We start from the raw sequence: 16,850 nt of genomic DNA on the forward strand, positions 1-16,850 counted from the left end.
ACCCTTGAGGTATAGCTAAAATGCCTCTGTCTGTTTTGCAACATGCGGTTTATGTGCTATGTGTGCCAGTGAAACTGCTTTCTAGGTTGGAAGTACAAATGTGCTTCAGGCTTTGCTCTGCTCTTTTCTCTTCATTGTTGCTGGTGCCTGCAGCAGTGCCGGCAGCAGCGCTGCAAGTAGTATCAGAGCTTCAAAGTAATTAGTCAAATTAAAAACCCTGAAGACTTACTGGGTTTTTATTCTTTTTTTTGCTGTTCTTGTTTTCCAAGAGCAGGACATCACTCTCTTTGCCATGGCTGAAATCCACTGCCTTGATGGCTGTACATTTTATGTATCTAGCTAAGCTGTGTGAAAATCAGAATTTCTGCTATCCAAAAGAAAATAAGCATGTAAAGATCCCTTCCAACTCCTACCATTCTATGATTCTATGAGTAACTGTGTGTGTAAAATATATCAGTAGATCTCATTTGGAAAGAAAAGTTGTGAAGAAGGAATTTTTTCAAACCTGTTTTAATAGAGCCAAAATGGCATTTCTTGCAAAATGCTGTTGCAGAGACCTTAGCAATGCGTTGGGGAGATCACTGCGGGACTTGAGGAGGGCAGGTGTGTGGACAAACAGGACCAAATGTTTCTCCTCCTACTTTTCTTGTGAAAGATTCCATGAAATTAACCGGTGTATAAATTATTCACTGAAATGTAGTACCCCAATCCTGAATCTCAGTGTAATCTTCAATTCTTCTATTTTTCCTACACCTTAAACAAAAATTTCTGGTTTTCAAACCCAGTTAGCATCCTGCAGCTGCCAATGACAGAATCTAAAGAGGCTCTGCATTTAACTACCTTTTCATTTTCATTGTGGAAATGCTCAGCTCTTTCTGGAAACTAGATATCTGTAACTTGTGTGAAGTCGGGCAAACTTTGGAACCGTACTAGTTGTTTGGGAAGATTTAGACTTGCGAGTCCTGCTTTTATGCCATTGTGTGAGTGTGAGGTGCTGGCAATGTTAGCCTGTTGCACACTGCAGGAGAGGTGTGCTGTGCCACGTGTGATAGACCATAGTTGTGCACTTACAGGAAAGAATCTATGTTTCTCTCCTTGCTGCTTAAGGATTTTTGATTCAATACTGCTGCTTTAGTCTTTGGAGGTCAAAATAATGCTTCAAATTGAATTACAGTAAATTGCTGTGGCATGCAGCAAGCTGTAGAAATGCTCTCTCTTGAGCGCGTGAGACATGCTGCAGTCATTTCTAGAATCAGGAGAAAATCAATACTTTACAGGGAGTGAACAGTTATTCTTTAAAAAAAAAAAAGGTAGTGGGTTATGTAAGATGGCCAGTGCTCTGTTTTGTTACTGGCTTAAGATCTTGGGCTACTGTTAGATCTGCAGATTGAGCACTGGCTTTGCAAAACATTTAAGAGAGCAGAGGGAAAGAAGTGTGAGGTTTTTAGTCTTTATCCAGAACTGTAACTAAGACCCATCTGTCCTAATTATGTTGAAATGAGGGCTGACTTCTTCCTGTGCCATATTCTGTCTCATTTAATTCAGTGACAAAGCTGTTACATGTTGGACTGGCTTTTAGTATCACATATAAAAGTGCGCAGAAACAGGAGGAGGACTGTTTGCAAGTCAGTGTGATAGTAACAAATTAGGAAATTGTGCAACCCCTGGCTGTAGGTTTACATGAAATCCTTGCCGATTCAAATCAGGTGCAATCCCCCCTGGACTTCACTTGGACCAGACTTCCTCCTGCAATCTCTCAGACAAAAGTCACTACCTAGCTCTGCTACTTCTGAAACATGCCTTCTCCCATTCCTGTCTACCATCCACCTAGATGAGCAAGTAAATATATATCTGACAGAGAGCAAGTAAATATATCTGATAACACTGACTACAGCAGCTGCAAAATCTGTGAGGCTTTACAAATAATCTTGTAAATACCACTGGGTCAAATACAATAGAACCAATTTTGAAATCTAAGATAGTACCTCCTGTGCTCAGTTATTTCCAGGTTCCTTACGTCATACTCCCTGGCATAAAGTATCCGTGGTTTTTCGTTCCTTGTATTCTCATGCTCTTAAAAGCCAGATTCTAAGAGTTTAGATGCACATTCATTAATCTTAAATTATCATCGCTGTTTGGTCTTACCCTGGTAATGCCTCTGCACTGAAAGTGAGCTCCCTCTAGTCTATCCAAGAGATAGAAAATGCAAAAGTTGTTCTGGTTGCTTCAGTTCAAAGTCTGGAGGCATAATGTTGACAATGGGAGGACTTTTTTTTTCCATTCCACCGGGATGTTGAGATTTTAAGGAAACAGAGGACCATTAAAAAGCATTTTGGAATAAGATGTAGTTTATTGATCCCCTGTCCCTGGAAACCTGTGGGACTCAAAAGCTACCAGTTTCAGGTCCCCCTGTGCTGTGTGTTACAGGTATGATAGTCTACAGATAATTTTGTCAAGGACAGGTAAGCACATACTTAGGGAACAAGATATATTTAAAGGGAGTAAATCAGACAGGTAAGGCTTAGCTATAGCAGTAGTGTGCACATACTGTGGTCTGTCCCAGGTTTTATCACTTCCAGTCTTCCAGCTTGGTTTTCTCGTGTTTTCGTCTTATTGTCCTCTTGAAAGTCACCTGCTTCTACCTTTGGGAACATTTTTGATATTTCACTGGAGACATCCACATGGCTTCTTATTGTTCCAAACAAAGACACTTACCTACCTGCTTTACTAAACATATGTTTCAGTGCAGGTGGCTTAGCCCACTGGGATATTGCAGTGTTAAATCACTCTGATAGCTGACAGAACAAATCTCTGAGTTTCCATTTTGTGTGAGATTTTGCTTTAGTTTTGGGTTTGGTTTTTGGTGTTTTTTTTTTTCAAGAATAAACATAAGTAACTTCTTGTGCAAAACTGTTGATATCAGAGCTACTGAAGCATTTTGCTTTAGGGACTTTTAGACCTTGCTTTCTTTGCTACTTTTCCCCTCATGTTATTCTTGGGGTTTTGGGGACACATTGAAGGCAAAGGAGGAGAAGGGAATTTCTCCATTTGTTATCTGCAAATGTAAAGCCTTTATACTACCCCTGATTAAAGAAGGATTGGAGAAATGAGTATGTTATGTATCCATATAAAACAAGTAACACTAACAAAATTTCTAGAGGCCCCTGCAGGGGAGTTTTGAGCAGGAGTGGCGTAGATTTTGCACTAAGAAGGAAGACATTATTCTCTCAGACTAGGAAGCTTTCCTAAAGTAGCAGTTTTGCATTGATTCTTGGAATAACGACAATCATATTACAAAGATTTTTCAGAAATACCGGCTACTTCATTTCTTAAACTCCTACCAAATTATTTGATCCATTTCATGCATTGAATGTTTTGCAAAGAAAGAATTGGTAACTTCAGGAGTAGTTTGTGAAAAGGTAATTCTAACCTTGTGCCTGGCTAAACTAATGTGTTTCCTTGTATTTCTGGTGGGCAAACCTCGCCAGTAATACTAATTGTAGAACTACTGGCCCCTCTTGACCAGACACTTTCAGGCCTCCAAATTCCAAGAAGCAGATCAACCTAATTTTCTATCTCACCTAATTAGTACCATCACTGAAAGAGTCTGCATGTGTTTTATTGCATTAGTAGAAGCTGGGGGAAAAATTATGCCCTTTGAGAAAGCCATAAGGAGGGCTGACTATTTGTAGAAGTAAATTTCTTTAGATGTATTTCATGTCTTTTTTTTTTTCTTAAATGGCAGTAGAATTAACTAACAGAGTTTGCCAAATTGCATATATTAGCTTGTTAATAACTATAAATGATAAATCATGTAATGTGCCCCAAAAATGCTTAGTCTTCTTCTTTACCATCTAGATCTTCTTAGTTTTGATCATATATTAAATATTTTCTGATATACTGGCAAAGAGGTGAGGATGGGTTTTACAAAAGCATTGTGATTTTGCAGCTCTAATGATGAAACTTTAAGGAAGAGAATGGCCTTTTGATCATCATAGATTCAAATAAAAAATTTTTTGAGGCACAAATTAGCAAAGCCTTATTCTAGAAATCAGTTTGTACAGGGCTGGTAATCCCAGCTGTTGAAAATGGCTGTGATAGGGATGCATGGATTTACACCTACAGATCTCGCCAAGAACATGCGGAGTTGAATGCTTGTTTTACAGGCCTCAAGTGGTTTGCCTTATTGACTTGAATCTCACCTGAGTAAATAATATTCAATATGCAATTAGTTTGTCATTATGCTTTAATCAACGAGATGACGTTGTATCTGCAGATATTTATCCAATTAACAGTTACTTTCCCATATAATATAAATTCAATAATCAAATGTCTGTAGAAACTGAAAGGGCTAAAATGTACCATTCTTGAGGTTACGAGTGTGTGCTTTAGCTGCCCAGAGAGAAAAGCCCAAGCTGAGTCATCTGTGTTTCATTTCACTCTGCTCTGTAACCTTTGCCTTTTTGAGACTTAGAAAAACTAAAGCTGTGTTCAGAGTTGTGATAGCTGTCAGGAGATGTAGATGAAAAGCTGTCGAATACTGAGCTATACCATGCTATGAGTCTTTTAAAAGAATTCTGTGAGTATTTGTCTTGGCCAGGTTCTTCTGAGTAAAGAGCAGAACAATGGCTTAATCTGTGGATGTTGAGATCATGCTTTGTGTATGTCCTCATTTCAGATCACTGGTTATTCACAACATGTGGCGCCAGTGGACCCTATGGCCCCACACAGAGCCAATGCAACGATGCCTACAGGAACTCCAACCTCAGTGTGATTGTAGGAGCTGAAGGGATTCTCCAAGGCATTCAGATCTGGAGAGTACCAGCAACCAATACATACAGGTATGAGAACTGTCTCTGAATGTCATGATATATCTGTGTTTGAAACTTCTCCAAGCTGCAGATTGATGCTAGGCATGTATAAAGTACCATATTCAGAAGTTTGGCCGTGGGTTTTATTTCTCTCTGATCCTATGATTTCCAATCTTTCCAGTCTCAGATTTCTTGTCAGGAAGATGCAACTTTTTGTTGAAAAAAACAGAAGAGAAACAAGCACCTGAGACAGGCATGTCTTTAGTCGAAATAGTTACAGGTTGGGAGAGCTTTATAAGTAGCTGAAAACATGTGGTTTGACCTTCCTAAGCCAATGGGCTTGTATATCCCATGTGCTATCTGGGATCAGAATGAGTTTTGCCTGCTTTTCACCTGGTACAGGAGGTACGGTTGTGTGTCAGCATTTCTTATGGGACAGCTTGCATCAATCTCTGCTCAGCATCTTGACTCTTGTGACTGTAGACTTGGTAAGCTGAGCCTGTAAACCCAGATCGCCCTTTAGAATTGATTTTAGAAGCCAGCCAACTAAATGTTAGGCTTTGTGATACTGAGGATTCTAACACTTAAATCCTTCAATGGAGTTGTTTTCAAAAGGGAGATGATCAGATACAGTTCAGTGCTACTTCATCAGATTTTTACCAATCATTTTTTCTTTCTGCTCTTGGTGGGGAAAAGAAGTACAATCAAAGTTTAGTTCACTGTATCCAAATGGTAACATCAAGCCGTTACATGCATCAGTTTCTAAGAACTGTCTGTTTGAATCAATGACTATCTAGTGGAGTTTTTTTTATGCAACGTTCCCTGTTGAAACCAGTGATCATATCATGGCTTTCAAAGTAGAACAGTCCACTGAAGGCTTTGAAAAAAAATCAGTTAAAACTTACTGGTGTCTTTTTTTTTTTTAATTGAAAATAATACTGAAGATAGATGTCAGTCTGTAACAGAAGTCTACTGCAAAGCAGTTTTGAGAAGCTGGCTAGGCTAGGTTAGGCACAAGTTCTGCCTGAGTGCCTATTACTGCAAGGATTGATGGTAATGAAAAAATATTAATGATATTTTACTCGGCTATCACAAATGAGTTGCCTGAGGTGAGTGGAATTTTTCAGGACCAGCACTCAGTAAATATGGCTATAAAGTATAGCCCAAAAGAGAAGAGGCAATAAACTTACAACATTGTCATTTCTTTATATCACAGCCCAAGAAGTGCCAGAATTCCAGTGCAACTGCAGGCCTGTTTTTGCTACACAATGTAAGCCTCCTGCAGGGAGGACCTGTATATTTAATTCCTATTAATGACCTAACAGACTCAGACATTCTGTATAGGTAACAGATGGCTAACATCATTGGTAACCTATATATAAATGAATGACATTCTCTTCTGCACCTCTTAAGGATATAGCAGAGAATTCATGGCCTGGGGAAAAGAAGAGGCGATTGTGGGCTTAAATTATCTTGATGTCTTCCTGATTCTGGTCTGCTGAGGGAGCAGCAGAGTCCCCCAGTATAGCATAGCAGGAAAATGTCAAGTTGCAATATCAATTATAGGGCTTCCCAGAGACTGAACCCAGTGCCAGTATTTAGCTCTTTTCTGCCAGCCTGCTGCACTGTGGGTCCTGTAAGTTAGCCTGATAGCCATCTCCAATATACTCGACACAGAGATAAAATCCTCCAGCTGGCTGTTGGGCTCTTAAGCAAGCTGTTGTTATGCCATATCAGTGTGTTTTGCACCGTGCAATGCAGAGCACTGAGTTACATTCCTGATAATTACATCAGAAGGATATAGATTGTATGAACACAAGGCAGAATACACATTATTAAAATGCAAAGACAGAAAGTTCAACTTTGCACAAAATTCTACTAGCACAAGTTAAGCACACCTGGCAAAACCCACCATCTCTGAAGGTCTGGGTAGACTGCAACACGCTGTAGGCAGCTTCATTTGAAGACTGGAATCCCACACGCTCCAATGCTGATACGGACAGAATCATCTGGTTTGTGCCCACAGGACTGCACATTGTATAACAATAAAGTTAGACAACAGAAAGGAACATTTTTCCATTCAGATTTCCTTCTAAGCATTCAGAAGTTCTCTTCATCTCATATCTAGGCCTATGATCAAGTATGAGAGCAATGAACGGTGACAGATTATGTTACCATCCATTCTCTGAATTCTTTGCATTTTTAAAGCAAGAGTCTTTGCTCTGTTTTGCCAAGTGCCCCATTTGTTGTCACTTCCACCATCTTCTCTTTTCTCTGGTCCCTTCCTGCTTGTTCTAGCTCAAGAACATGGCACAGTGGAAAGCAAAGTATCCTTCTTAGTTGGCCAACCTAGGTATTGTATTTTCTTACATTCTCAAAACTAGCTCCAGCGTTGCCCAAGACCTGTCAACCTAGAGGTGGATTTTTTCCTCCAGCCCTGGTTTACACAGCTAGTGCACTCTGCTTAATCCTGATCCTTCATGAAAATGCAATTTTCTTTTTCAGTTCCTACAAGTATCATAGTAAAAGAAAAGGAGGAAGACAGTGGAAGGTATTCTGTGGTTTTGTTTATATCTTCTCAGGGTGGTCTGAATCTTTCTCCAGGGCCCATATAGTTAAATGGATTCTTCCTGTAAAAGAAAATTGTGCCTGAGGAGGGAAATCTTGCTAAAACTGAAGTCAAGGTAGCCCATCTATTTAAATAGCGATACCCATTTTGAGGAGGAAATGACTGTCACATGAATCTACCAGTTTATATTTGTCTATGGCCTTTGAATGAGGCCAAAATGGGTTCTTCTGAACTTCCCAGCATCATTGCTTGTATACCAAATCTGTTCATACACAGAGAAATATGGCCTCTGATTTCAGCCGATTAGCCCTGCCAACTTGCTGTGCCTCAAAGTGCACCTCATTAGCCATTACAAAATTCTGCAGCAAATCAACTCAGTCTTCAGATCACGCAGCTTCTGTTCAGGGTAGCCCAGTACTGTGTCTATCCCTTTTTCTGCTGGCTCCAGTGCAGCCTTACTGAGGAATGATTACTTTGGTTATTAGCAGTGGCATGAACATAATCATGTCACATTGCAAGGACCTAATGTGCTTTATGAGGCACTCGATGCTCCATAGTTGCTTCAGCATCAGAACAGCTCCGTGCTGGCCGCCTCAGAGGAGTATTGCAAGATGAGTTCCTCATGCTAATCGTTAAGGCAAGCTACAGGCTGAAATGAGATGGCTGATCAACCTGTTCAGGGTGCTCACACACAATGGGCACTGTTGCCTTGTCCTGCTTGTAGCCTGGTTGCATTCAGAATTATTCTGGGCAAAGACCAACCAGGTGCTAGAGGAAAAAGGATGTTAAAGCAGAGCATCTATACTGTAAATGGTAGGCAGCTGAGAGAAAGTTTTGTGTTCTCAGCCCTGCCGTTGCTGTTTACATGCTTCAGGATGAATTTTGCTTTCATGGAAATAGCTGCAAAGCTACTAATGTCAGTAGAGAAACACCTGCTTATTTCAGGTCTAAATTGATCTTACTGTACCACCACTCACTCACTGAGAAATTTGAGTAACTGTCTTTTGTTGCAGTAGAGATGTGTGTTTTATCATGATTTTTGTAAAGTGCTTTGAAATCCCTTGATAAAAGCTGCTTTAAGTATGTAAATTGTTTATGTACTTAGAAAGGGAGAGGGAGGAGCTGAGTGGTACAGCCAAATCTTTGGTTACATCGACATCAGTAAGGATGTCTGAATTTTGACTGCTTGAAATGAAAGTCCCAGAGCCTTAACTGAGACTGCGGTAGTCTGTGTTTGCAACCTAGTCAATCCTGGCTGGAAACAGTGAGATGTTCCTGGTAAGAGCGAGTTTAGCCAGAGAGCTTTTGCCTACCTTGTTTACTGTGGGTAGTATCATGTCCATCTACTCTTCTATATTCCTCTGATCCTGAGAACAGGAGAGCCATTTCCCATCTGGTGCATGCTACCAGGACCAGGGATTCTGTCTACTTTCACAGATCTACCCCTGTCAATCTCATGGTTAATGTTCTCTTTAGCCATATGTGCTCTACTTACTGGTTCTTCTGCTTCTGTTGTTCCTCTTCCTTGCTGCAAACCTCTCAAGGGTATGCCTTCTGGGAAACAAGATGTGCTTTCATATGTTAATGTTTGAAACTTACTCTGTCCTCAACAAGTGTTTGCCCAAGAATCAATGTGAAAAACTGTTTTATAACTGCCCAAGTTCACAGGTCAATGTAGTGCAGAGAACCTCCATCTTCAGGCTTTGGGTTTGTATTTATTTGGAGTGTCAGGTCTTCAGCGGGCAGCCCTGTGACACTGTGTGCACTTCAGGTGGGCAAAACACTCGTGCCCAGAAGTGGTTTGGATCACTTTCCACCAATCTGGGACAACTCAGGTGCCAGGCTCTTGTTTTCTGTTTCTTGCAGCATCTCAGGCTATGGAGCTGCTGGTGGGAAAGGAGGGAAGAACACCATGGTGCGGTCCCACGGCGTGTCTGTGCTGGGAATTTTTGACCTCCAGAAGGATGATACTTTGTATATCTTGGTGGGACAGCAAGGAGAAGATGCTTGTCCTAGTGTAAGTGATTGCCCTCTCTGTTTTACCTTATCCCCGTCTACAAATCCATGGGGTTTTCTCTGTTTACAGACAAAACCATCATCCTTTGTCATCCTAGGCTTATATGGTTCAAGACATAGCTACAGTTTTACTGGAAAGGCATGAGTGTGAAAAGATGAAGTACCATGTCACTGTTCTCACCTTCCCTTCAACATCCAGGCCCCGCTGATAATACCCTACAGGCTGCTGATTGATTTGCATATCTCAGAGCATCTGTGTGGGGTTTTGGAGAGAAAAGACAACCCTGCCTTCATTACCTTGGGAGATGAATTCTTCAAATTTGACTTTGCAGGGTTTTATCCCTGTTCTGCTGTGGAATCTAGCCCTGCCATTCTCATAATACTGTGCAGCTCTGGAGACAGCCACCTCATAGCGCCTGTTTGGTTATTCTCTGTATGGTAATGAAAGAGATAAATTAATCATTGCTGGGTCAGTCCTGTTTTTTTGTGTTAACTAACCGATCACTGCTGCAAATGTCTTGATAAAAAGGTGCAGCTTCCACCATTTGCAGGCACAATAATCTATTAATCAGTATGCTTTGGAGGATGAGGGAATAGAAGATACTTATGGAGGGAATTAAGCACTATCTGATAAAATTTAACCTACAGGTTTTAGCTGAACATTCAAATGCCGTGCTTTTGTCAGCTGTTAATGGCTGGCATCCAGGAGATGAAAGCTTACCAGTTTGTTACAGCAGAGAATGTTTGAAGGATGTAGACAAGAAAGAGCGTTCTCAAGGCTAGGTGCTGAAGTAAATAATGTTAAAACTGGAATTATACATATCTACAAACAAACCATTAATATGAAGCCTCTTTGAAATGAGAAATGCCCTAACTCAAACTTCCATCTAACGTCTGTAACTAGGACATTCCATCTGAGTGTAATATATGAACTCATTAAATTGCAGGCCACTGTAATCTTAGTGAGAATTTATTGAGTGCTAATGTAATTCTTTCGTTGAGGCAAAGAGATTGCATTGACTTGTAGAAGGGACTTTTACTAGATTGGATTGTAATCAGTTATGTCTTTGCCGTGAAGGATTTTTTTTTTTAATTCAATTGTAATCTAGTGGTTCCTTTGGGTCATTGACTTTGTCATTTTATTAATCATCACCATCCAACTCCAAATCAATTAAGAAGAGGGAAAACTAGGGAAAGGAGGATTGTTTAGTTCCACAGGCAAGTGTGCACACACAAAATGGATGCCATTCATTCTCTGTCACAACCTAGGACACATTTTGTGGTCAACAGAATAATTTGTAACTTGACAACTCTTTTATCAGGTTCTTCAGGTTCATCCAAGATGATTAGGGACAGGAACGTCTGTCATATGAGGAAAGGCTGCGGGAACTGGGGCTGTTTAGTCTGGAGGAGATTGAGGGGAGATCTTATTAACATTTACAAATATCTAAAGGGTGGGTGTCAGGAGGTTGGGACATCCCTTTTTTCTATAGTAGCTAGCAACAGGACAAGGGGTAATGGGATGAAGCTGGAACACAAAAAGTTCCACTTAAACATAAGAAAAAAACTATTTCACTGTTCAGGTGAGGGAGCCCTGGCACAGGCTGCCCAGAGGCGTAGGGGAGTTTCCTTCCTTGGAGGTCTTTAAGACCCGCCTGGACATGTTCCTATGCGACCTGATCTAGGTGAACCTGCTTCTGCAGGGGGTTTGGAATAGATGATCTCTAAAGGTCCCTTCCAACCCCTATGATTCTATGATTTTATGATTCTTCTAAAAGAAAACACACACATGAAAGCAGAAAATCAATCCTACTGTAAGAACTGTTTGTGCATTGCTCGCTTAAAGTGTTGTTGTTGACTTACCGAGTTCAGTGTGTGTAACAAGATAATGTTACAGAGATGAAATGTACAAAGGATAAAAAGCTAGAAGCAAAGCTTACATCTTATAGATAATCACAGCAGAGTCCTGCTTGTCGTGTACTTCAGTGCTCCAATTCAAAATCAAAGTGACAGTTACCTCTCTTAAGTCACAGACCAAAAGTACTTATAAATTATGGCTAAACGTTGCATTTGAAACCAGTTTGTGAATCCAGTGATTTACCTAATACGGAGGGTTCGTTACATTTGGTGCTAGTTGGTGGAGAGGAAAAAACAATACTAAATAGGAAGCATGGAGGCTTTTCATTGAGGTGTTTCCTTTAACATCAGGTCAATGTTGCAGCCAAAGCTGAGACTGCAGCTATTTCGGTAGGCTCTCAACTAGCTAGCAGTGGTAATTACAGTAAAACTGACTTGGAAATCTAGATAAACGTTAGATGGCTAGTCTGTGCTTAGCTCTCTGCTACTGTCCGTGCTACGACTGCCCAGGTTAAAGATAGCTCAGAGACATCTACGTGAGCCACCAATACACCTTAGTTCTGCACAGATGCACGTGTGCTGTCTGAGGAGTAAAGAAACTTGAGTTCTCTCTATGCCTCTGCCATTTGGCTGTTGCATTACATGAAGCAAGCCACGTAATTGCTGAGTTACTCCCTTCCCCTACTTGTGAAATACAGTTATTTAATGCTGGGAAGTAATTGTAGCAAATTCTGCTACATCTCAGATGTTAGAAGTTTATGGAGCTGTTTTATATGGTAATAGATATTAGCACTGTGCTTGCTTTCAAATAATTCAATTAAAATGGCAACAAATTCTTTTGATGAAGGTTGAAGCAAAAAGACGAGATTCTTCTAGAAGAGCACTCACTTGCTTCTGCTCATTGTAGTTTTACTAGAGGACAATTTATTGGTTTGGGAGGGTGAAGGGAAGTCCACAGGGCCTCTGTGTGTACAAGGACGTAGAGATTTCTTACCAGAATTCAGACTTGGTCTTCTGTTTGCAGACTAATGATGTTATACAGAAAGTTTGCATTGGAGAGAACAATGTGATTGAAGAAGAAATACGTGTGAACAGAAGTGTCAATGAATGGGCAGGAGGAGGTGGAGGCGGGGGAGGTGCAACTTACATATTTAAGGTATGGTAACATAGTCTCTTAGCCTCATCAACATGAACACATCCTGCCACTTACCTCTAGATTTGCAGCCTGGAAGATGTGATAACTCTTTATATATCTGTGGGGAAGGGTCCTCAAAGAAAGCTCCAGGTACCCTTCATTTCCAAATGATAGCTGTAGTGAGCTGAGTTGGCCCTTCACACTTCTTAGAACTGCTATGCAGTATGGCCATGCTTGCTTCAGCAGCTTTGAGCCTCCTTTGCAAACGTAATAGTTTGAATTGGATTTTTTTCAATGCAAACTGAGATGCCGAGTCATAATTCTACAGCAAAGGGCAAATTCCGCAGGACTTTATTCAAATCTGTCATGGTAGAACATTAGACTTGAGCTGCATGTTTGGCCTACATGGTGCAACGATAGGAACAGTTGAGGATAGCCTGTATGTTTTCTGTTGGCAACCCTATAGCTAGGGACCACTGATCTTTTCTGTCCTGTACAAGCTGAGACAGTGCTGGTGTTGGACATTAACAATGTTATACGATACCACCTAGCTTCTCCATAATTGCATGTAAAGCTGCATGCTCAGTTTCCAGTGCAGCAGTCCTTTATCAGTGGAGACACTATATTGCACTGTATAGATCAGTGCTCTTTAGCTGTTTCATTTGATGAAAATCATCACACGGTAACATTACAAGCTTTCTAAGAGCCATCAGCACCGTGGGTACAATTCATAGAGCTGCTGATGCTACTGTTCTCAGTTGCTGAACTTGGTAGGACTAGCACTATTCATTAATCTTTTGGCTGTGGGTCTATGAATAATGCAATGGTAATTTGTGGTGCTGAGCAGTCCTGGATGCCTGCTTAGTGCAGCGTGCAGTAACTAGCATGTGGTTGAACTTCCATTTGTGAGTCTGGCTCAGGTTGAACACTGCCTTCATTTTTTAATTTGTTAAGATGGAGAATGGAGAACCAGTCCCTTTGATAATTGCAGCAGGAGGTGGTGGCAGGGCCTACAGGGCCAAAACAGATACATTTCACCCAGAAAGGCTGGAGAATGATTCCTCTGTTCCAGGGTTGAATGGAAATTCAGGAGCTGCAGGTAAGGAAGGTTTATTCTTTTTAAGAAAACCTATGTGAATATGTGGTACTCCCAGATTCCTCTTCACAAGGAGACGAGGCAAAATTAATGAAAATGTAGTTGAGGGGGAACATGGAAATTTAACAGATGCATATTCACAGTGCAGGATACTTGGCCTAAATAAGGATATTGAGGATGACATTTCCCCAAAATAATGTGGTACCTCTTATAAGCAAAGTCATTCAGTTTTTGATGTGGGAGTTTGCAGTGCCAATGCAGCCATCCCGCTCTCTGCAGTGTTCTGTGCTGTGTAGACATAGCCACGGTTTCCCTGGCTTACGCAGAAAGAGCATAATTGCACCCTGGCTAGAAGTCTCTGTGAAGAGACCTTGGACTGAACAGCCAGCAGAGCTGAGACACTGCTGAGTATATTGTATTTAGAGCAGGACTGGGACATGTTTTCCACGTCCCTTTCACTAAAATCCTTTTGTTCCACTTCAGAACTGACATAGGGCTTTTTCAGAAATACTTTTTGTGAAGAGGATGAGAAGGCTCAGTAAGCCAGAAGCAAGTGGTTTAGAAGTAGGCAGGGATATCTTTTTACATTTTCTGTAGAAATTACTTGTCCTCTATGGTAGGTGAAAAGAGGTGCAGATGGTCAAAAGCCCTACAGAAAGGCCACTGTAGTACTGTGTGGCAAGCACATCCACTGTTCTAACCAAGGCATGAGATACTTTCAGCTGAGCTGCTTCGGAGGAGTGCTTGTTCTGCAGATCTCTGCAGTGATTTTTACACAAAAATAACCCTACCTGTGCCTTTTCCTTTCTCTTCTCAACTGCAGGTGGTGGAGGTGGCTGGAATGATAACACTTCCTTCCTGTGGTCAGGAAAATCCTTGCTGGAAGGTGCTACTGGAGGAAGATCCTGCCCCCAGGCCATGAAGAAGTGGGGGTGGGAGACAAGAGGGGGTTTCGGAGGGGGTGGAGGGGGGTGCTCCTCAGGTGGAGGAGGCGGAGGATATATAGGTAAAGTGGCTTCGTGTTCAAGGTGTCCCTTCCCCTCCTTTAGTGCTAATGATCAGCAAAATGCTGATAGATAATTGTCCTGTAGCTAGCATATTTGACTGTTACGTACCAGTATGTCTGTGTGTTGCCTTTTTAGCACTAGATGAATGTATGCCATTTAGCCTTTGAGCAAATAGCCAGATGTCAGTCCTTCAGCTGTAATCCTGGCTTTGCACTCGGCAAAATGTGCCATCAAGATCCTGCTGTGATTCTTGAGCCTTCCAGTTTGGGGTTATAGTGCTGAAGGAGGAGGCACAGGCTATGTGCTCCCATTGCCAGCACCTGTGTTGTAAGGACTTTGGTCCTGGAGACTGGCAGCAAGGCTTTATGCCAGGGGAAAGATGCAGCTTCTTCTGCCTTTCCCTGCTGTGGGTGGGCCTCGGTCTTGTGCAGGTGGTCTCTGGGGGCAGAGGCTCAGGCTGCCAGCCAGGACCTCTCTTAATAACCATGGTGGTGTTGACTTCAGTCAACAAGAAGCTAATTTCATGTGCTGCGGGTCTCAGGACAGCTGTCAGATGGCATTATGTTGATTATAACTGGTGTGGGCCTGATTCAAGATCTCTGCTAACCCATAATCTCCTGGGCCGCATAGTTTCTTCAGCCATCTGCACTGTGGTGGACTTTTTAACTCCTGGTTCTCCACAGCTTAAATCAAGAGTATAATAGACTAGGAATCCTGAGAGGAAGTAATGAGTTTAAATGATTAAGTGCATGTTTTGTACCAACGTTACTGTGTAATGCTTCTTTTTCCAACAGAATGCTTCACGTGACGTAATTTTAATTTCACTGAAAATGGTTAAAGAAGAAAAGCCATTTTTGGGTGGGGTGGGGGAATCTTTGCATGCTTGTAGAGCAAAATATGTGACCCATACTGTGCTTCTAATGTGTTCTCTATGTATTGCCCATTCTTTGCTCCTGCTATGTTCTGTATGCCCAAGGACAAATTCCTTCAGTCCCCACTCCTGGTGGACCACCCTGCTTTCAGGGTGCAAAGGAGAGGAAGGATATCAGGTTATTCATTCCCTCTGCTGACACACTACATACCTTGATCAGCAAGGGTGCTGAACTTTAGCCCTTGAGTACTGGTGTTTTCCAGTCTCTTGGCTACGTTAATTTTAGTAAGGACTTACATGTTTCAAGGCATCCAAATGGTTAAAGATGAAGTGTGTGCCTTAAGTTTGCAACAGTCTGCCTAAAACAGAGCCAAGAAATTGATTGTCATAAGCTGCTCCTATTAAATTCAAGTTCTAGATGTAACAGGCCAGCAATTCGAGCCACAGCTCGCCAAGTGTTCCTTGTATGTTAAATATTTTGATTTATTCTCTTTTCTCATTTGGATGCCTCTCTAAATATGCTGAAGTCATGCATGTTGCATTGCTTATCTGTTTTTTAGTGCCAATGAGCCTCAGTCTGTTAAGGTAACTTCTGGTTTGACGTAGGTGGCAATGCTGCAGTGGACAATGACCCAGAGATGGATGGGGAGGATGGTGTGTCCTTTATTAATCCAATTGGTACTTTATACACTCCAGCACTTAAAGGTATTCATACTGGTCAGAAGTCTTCTAGTGGGTTTACTTCATGTTAAAGAGTAATTTGCATCTATAGGACACTTTACAACCCTTTGGGTACAGCTTAGGATCATCATGAACATGAGGAGGCAGAATGGTAGCAGAGCAGATTCCAATGGGGAATTAACAGAAGCAGCAGGAAGAAGGCAGTTGGAGGTATCAGCAAAGCTAATAGAAAACACTTCCCAACAATATAGTCTACCAACCTATAGAATCATTTCTCCAAGGAAAGCGGTAACAGAACCTCATAGTTCAGATAATTTAGGAAAGAAGCAGACAGAGCACCTGACTATTCACTAATAAACATGTTCTTTGTAGCACCCCTCGGCAAAGTCTGAAGGTTAGACCGGGTAGTTTTTAGAGAAAATAGTGCAGTGCTGCCCAGGCAGTGTGTAGGAGTGATAAATAATGCCACTCCAGCCTGTGCTTACTCAGAAGTAGTGTCTTGAATATGTTGTGTTTAGAAAATACAGAAATATCTACTTGCTTAAAAAAGAAAAAAGTTTGCTTTAGAGCAGCCAGAAGTATTTTCAAATACTGATGCACTCTGGCCTGATAGATTCAGCCAGAAAGTTCTGAAAGCGTTGCAGTGTTTGATCTCACAGGGAGTAAAAGACAGGAAAGAATGGACAGAGCCAGATGGACTGCAGAAAGGACAGGTTTCCCTTAGCCTCTGCAGCAGCCTTCTTGCTAACCTGGTAGGACCATCTGCTCAAAGGCAGTCAGTGCACCTCAACTCCAGCGAGGCTAATT

General features: G+C 41.5%; 1 protein-coding gene across 1 annotated transcript in view; it reads left to right on the top strand.

The window, feature by feature from the left end:
• Positions 1 to 16,850, top strand: part of ALK (ALK receptor tyrosine kinase) — a 321,490-nt gene that overhangs the window by 284,834 nt on the left and 19,806 nt on the right. Inside the window, exons 12-17 of the mRNA XM_061989641.1 lie at positions 4,679 to 4,841; positions 9,247 to 9,397; positions 12,278 to 12,409; positions 13,343 to 13,487; positions 14,308 to 14,490; positions 15,969 to 16,067. Of these exons, the coding sequence (XP_061845625.1) occupies positions 4,679 to 4,841; positions 9,247 to 9,397; positions 12,278 to 12,409; positions 13,343 to 13,487; positions 14,308 to 14,490; positions 15,969 to 16,067 (873 nt within the window). The remainder of the gene's footprint in view (positions 1 to 4,678; positions 4,842 to 9,246; positions 9,398 to 12,277; positions 12,410 to 13,342; positions 13,488 to 14,307; positions 14,491 to 15,968; positions 16,068 to 16,850) is intronic.

This window comes from Colius striatus, chromosome 2 (genome assembly GCF_028858725.1).
Source record: "Colius striatus isolate bColStr4 chromosome 2, bColStr4.1.hap1, whole genome shotgun sequence".
NCBI classification, from domain to species: Eukaryota; Metazoa; Chordata; class Aves; order Coliiformes; family Coliidae; genus Colius; species Colius striatus.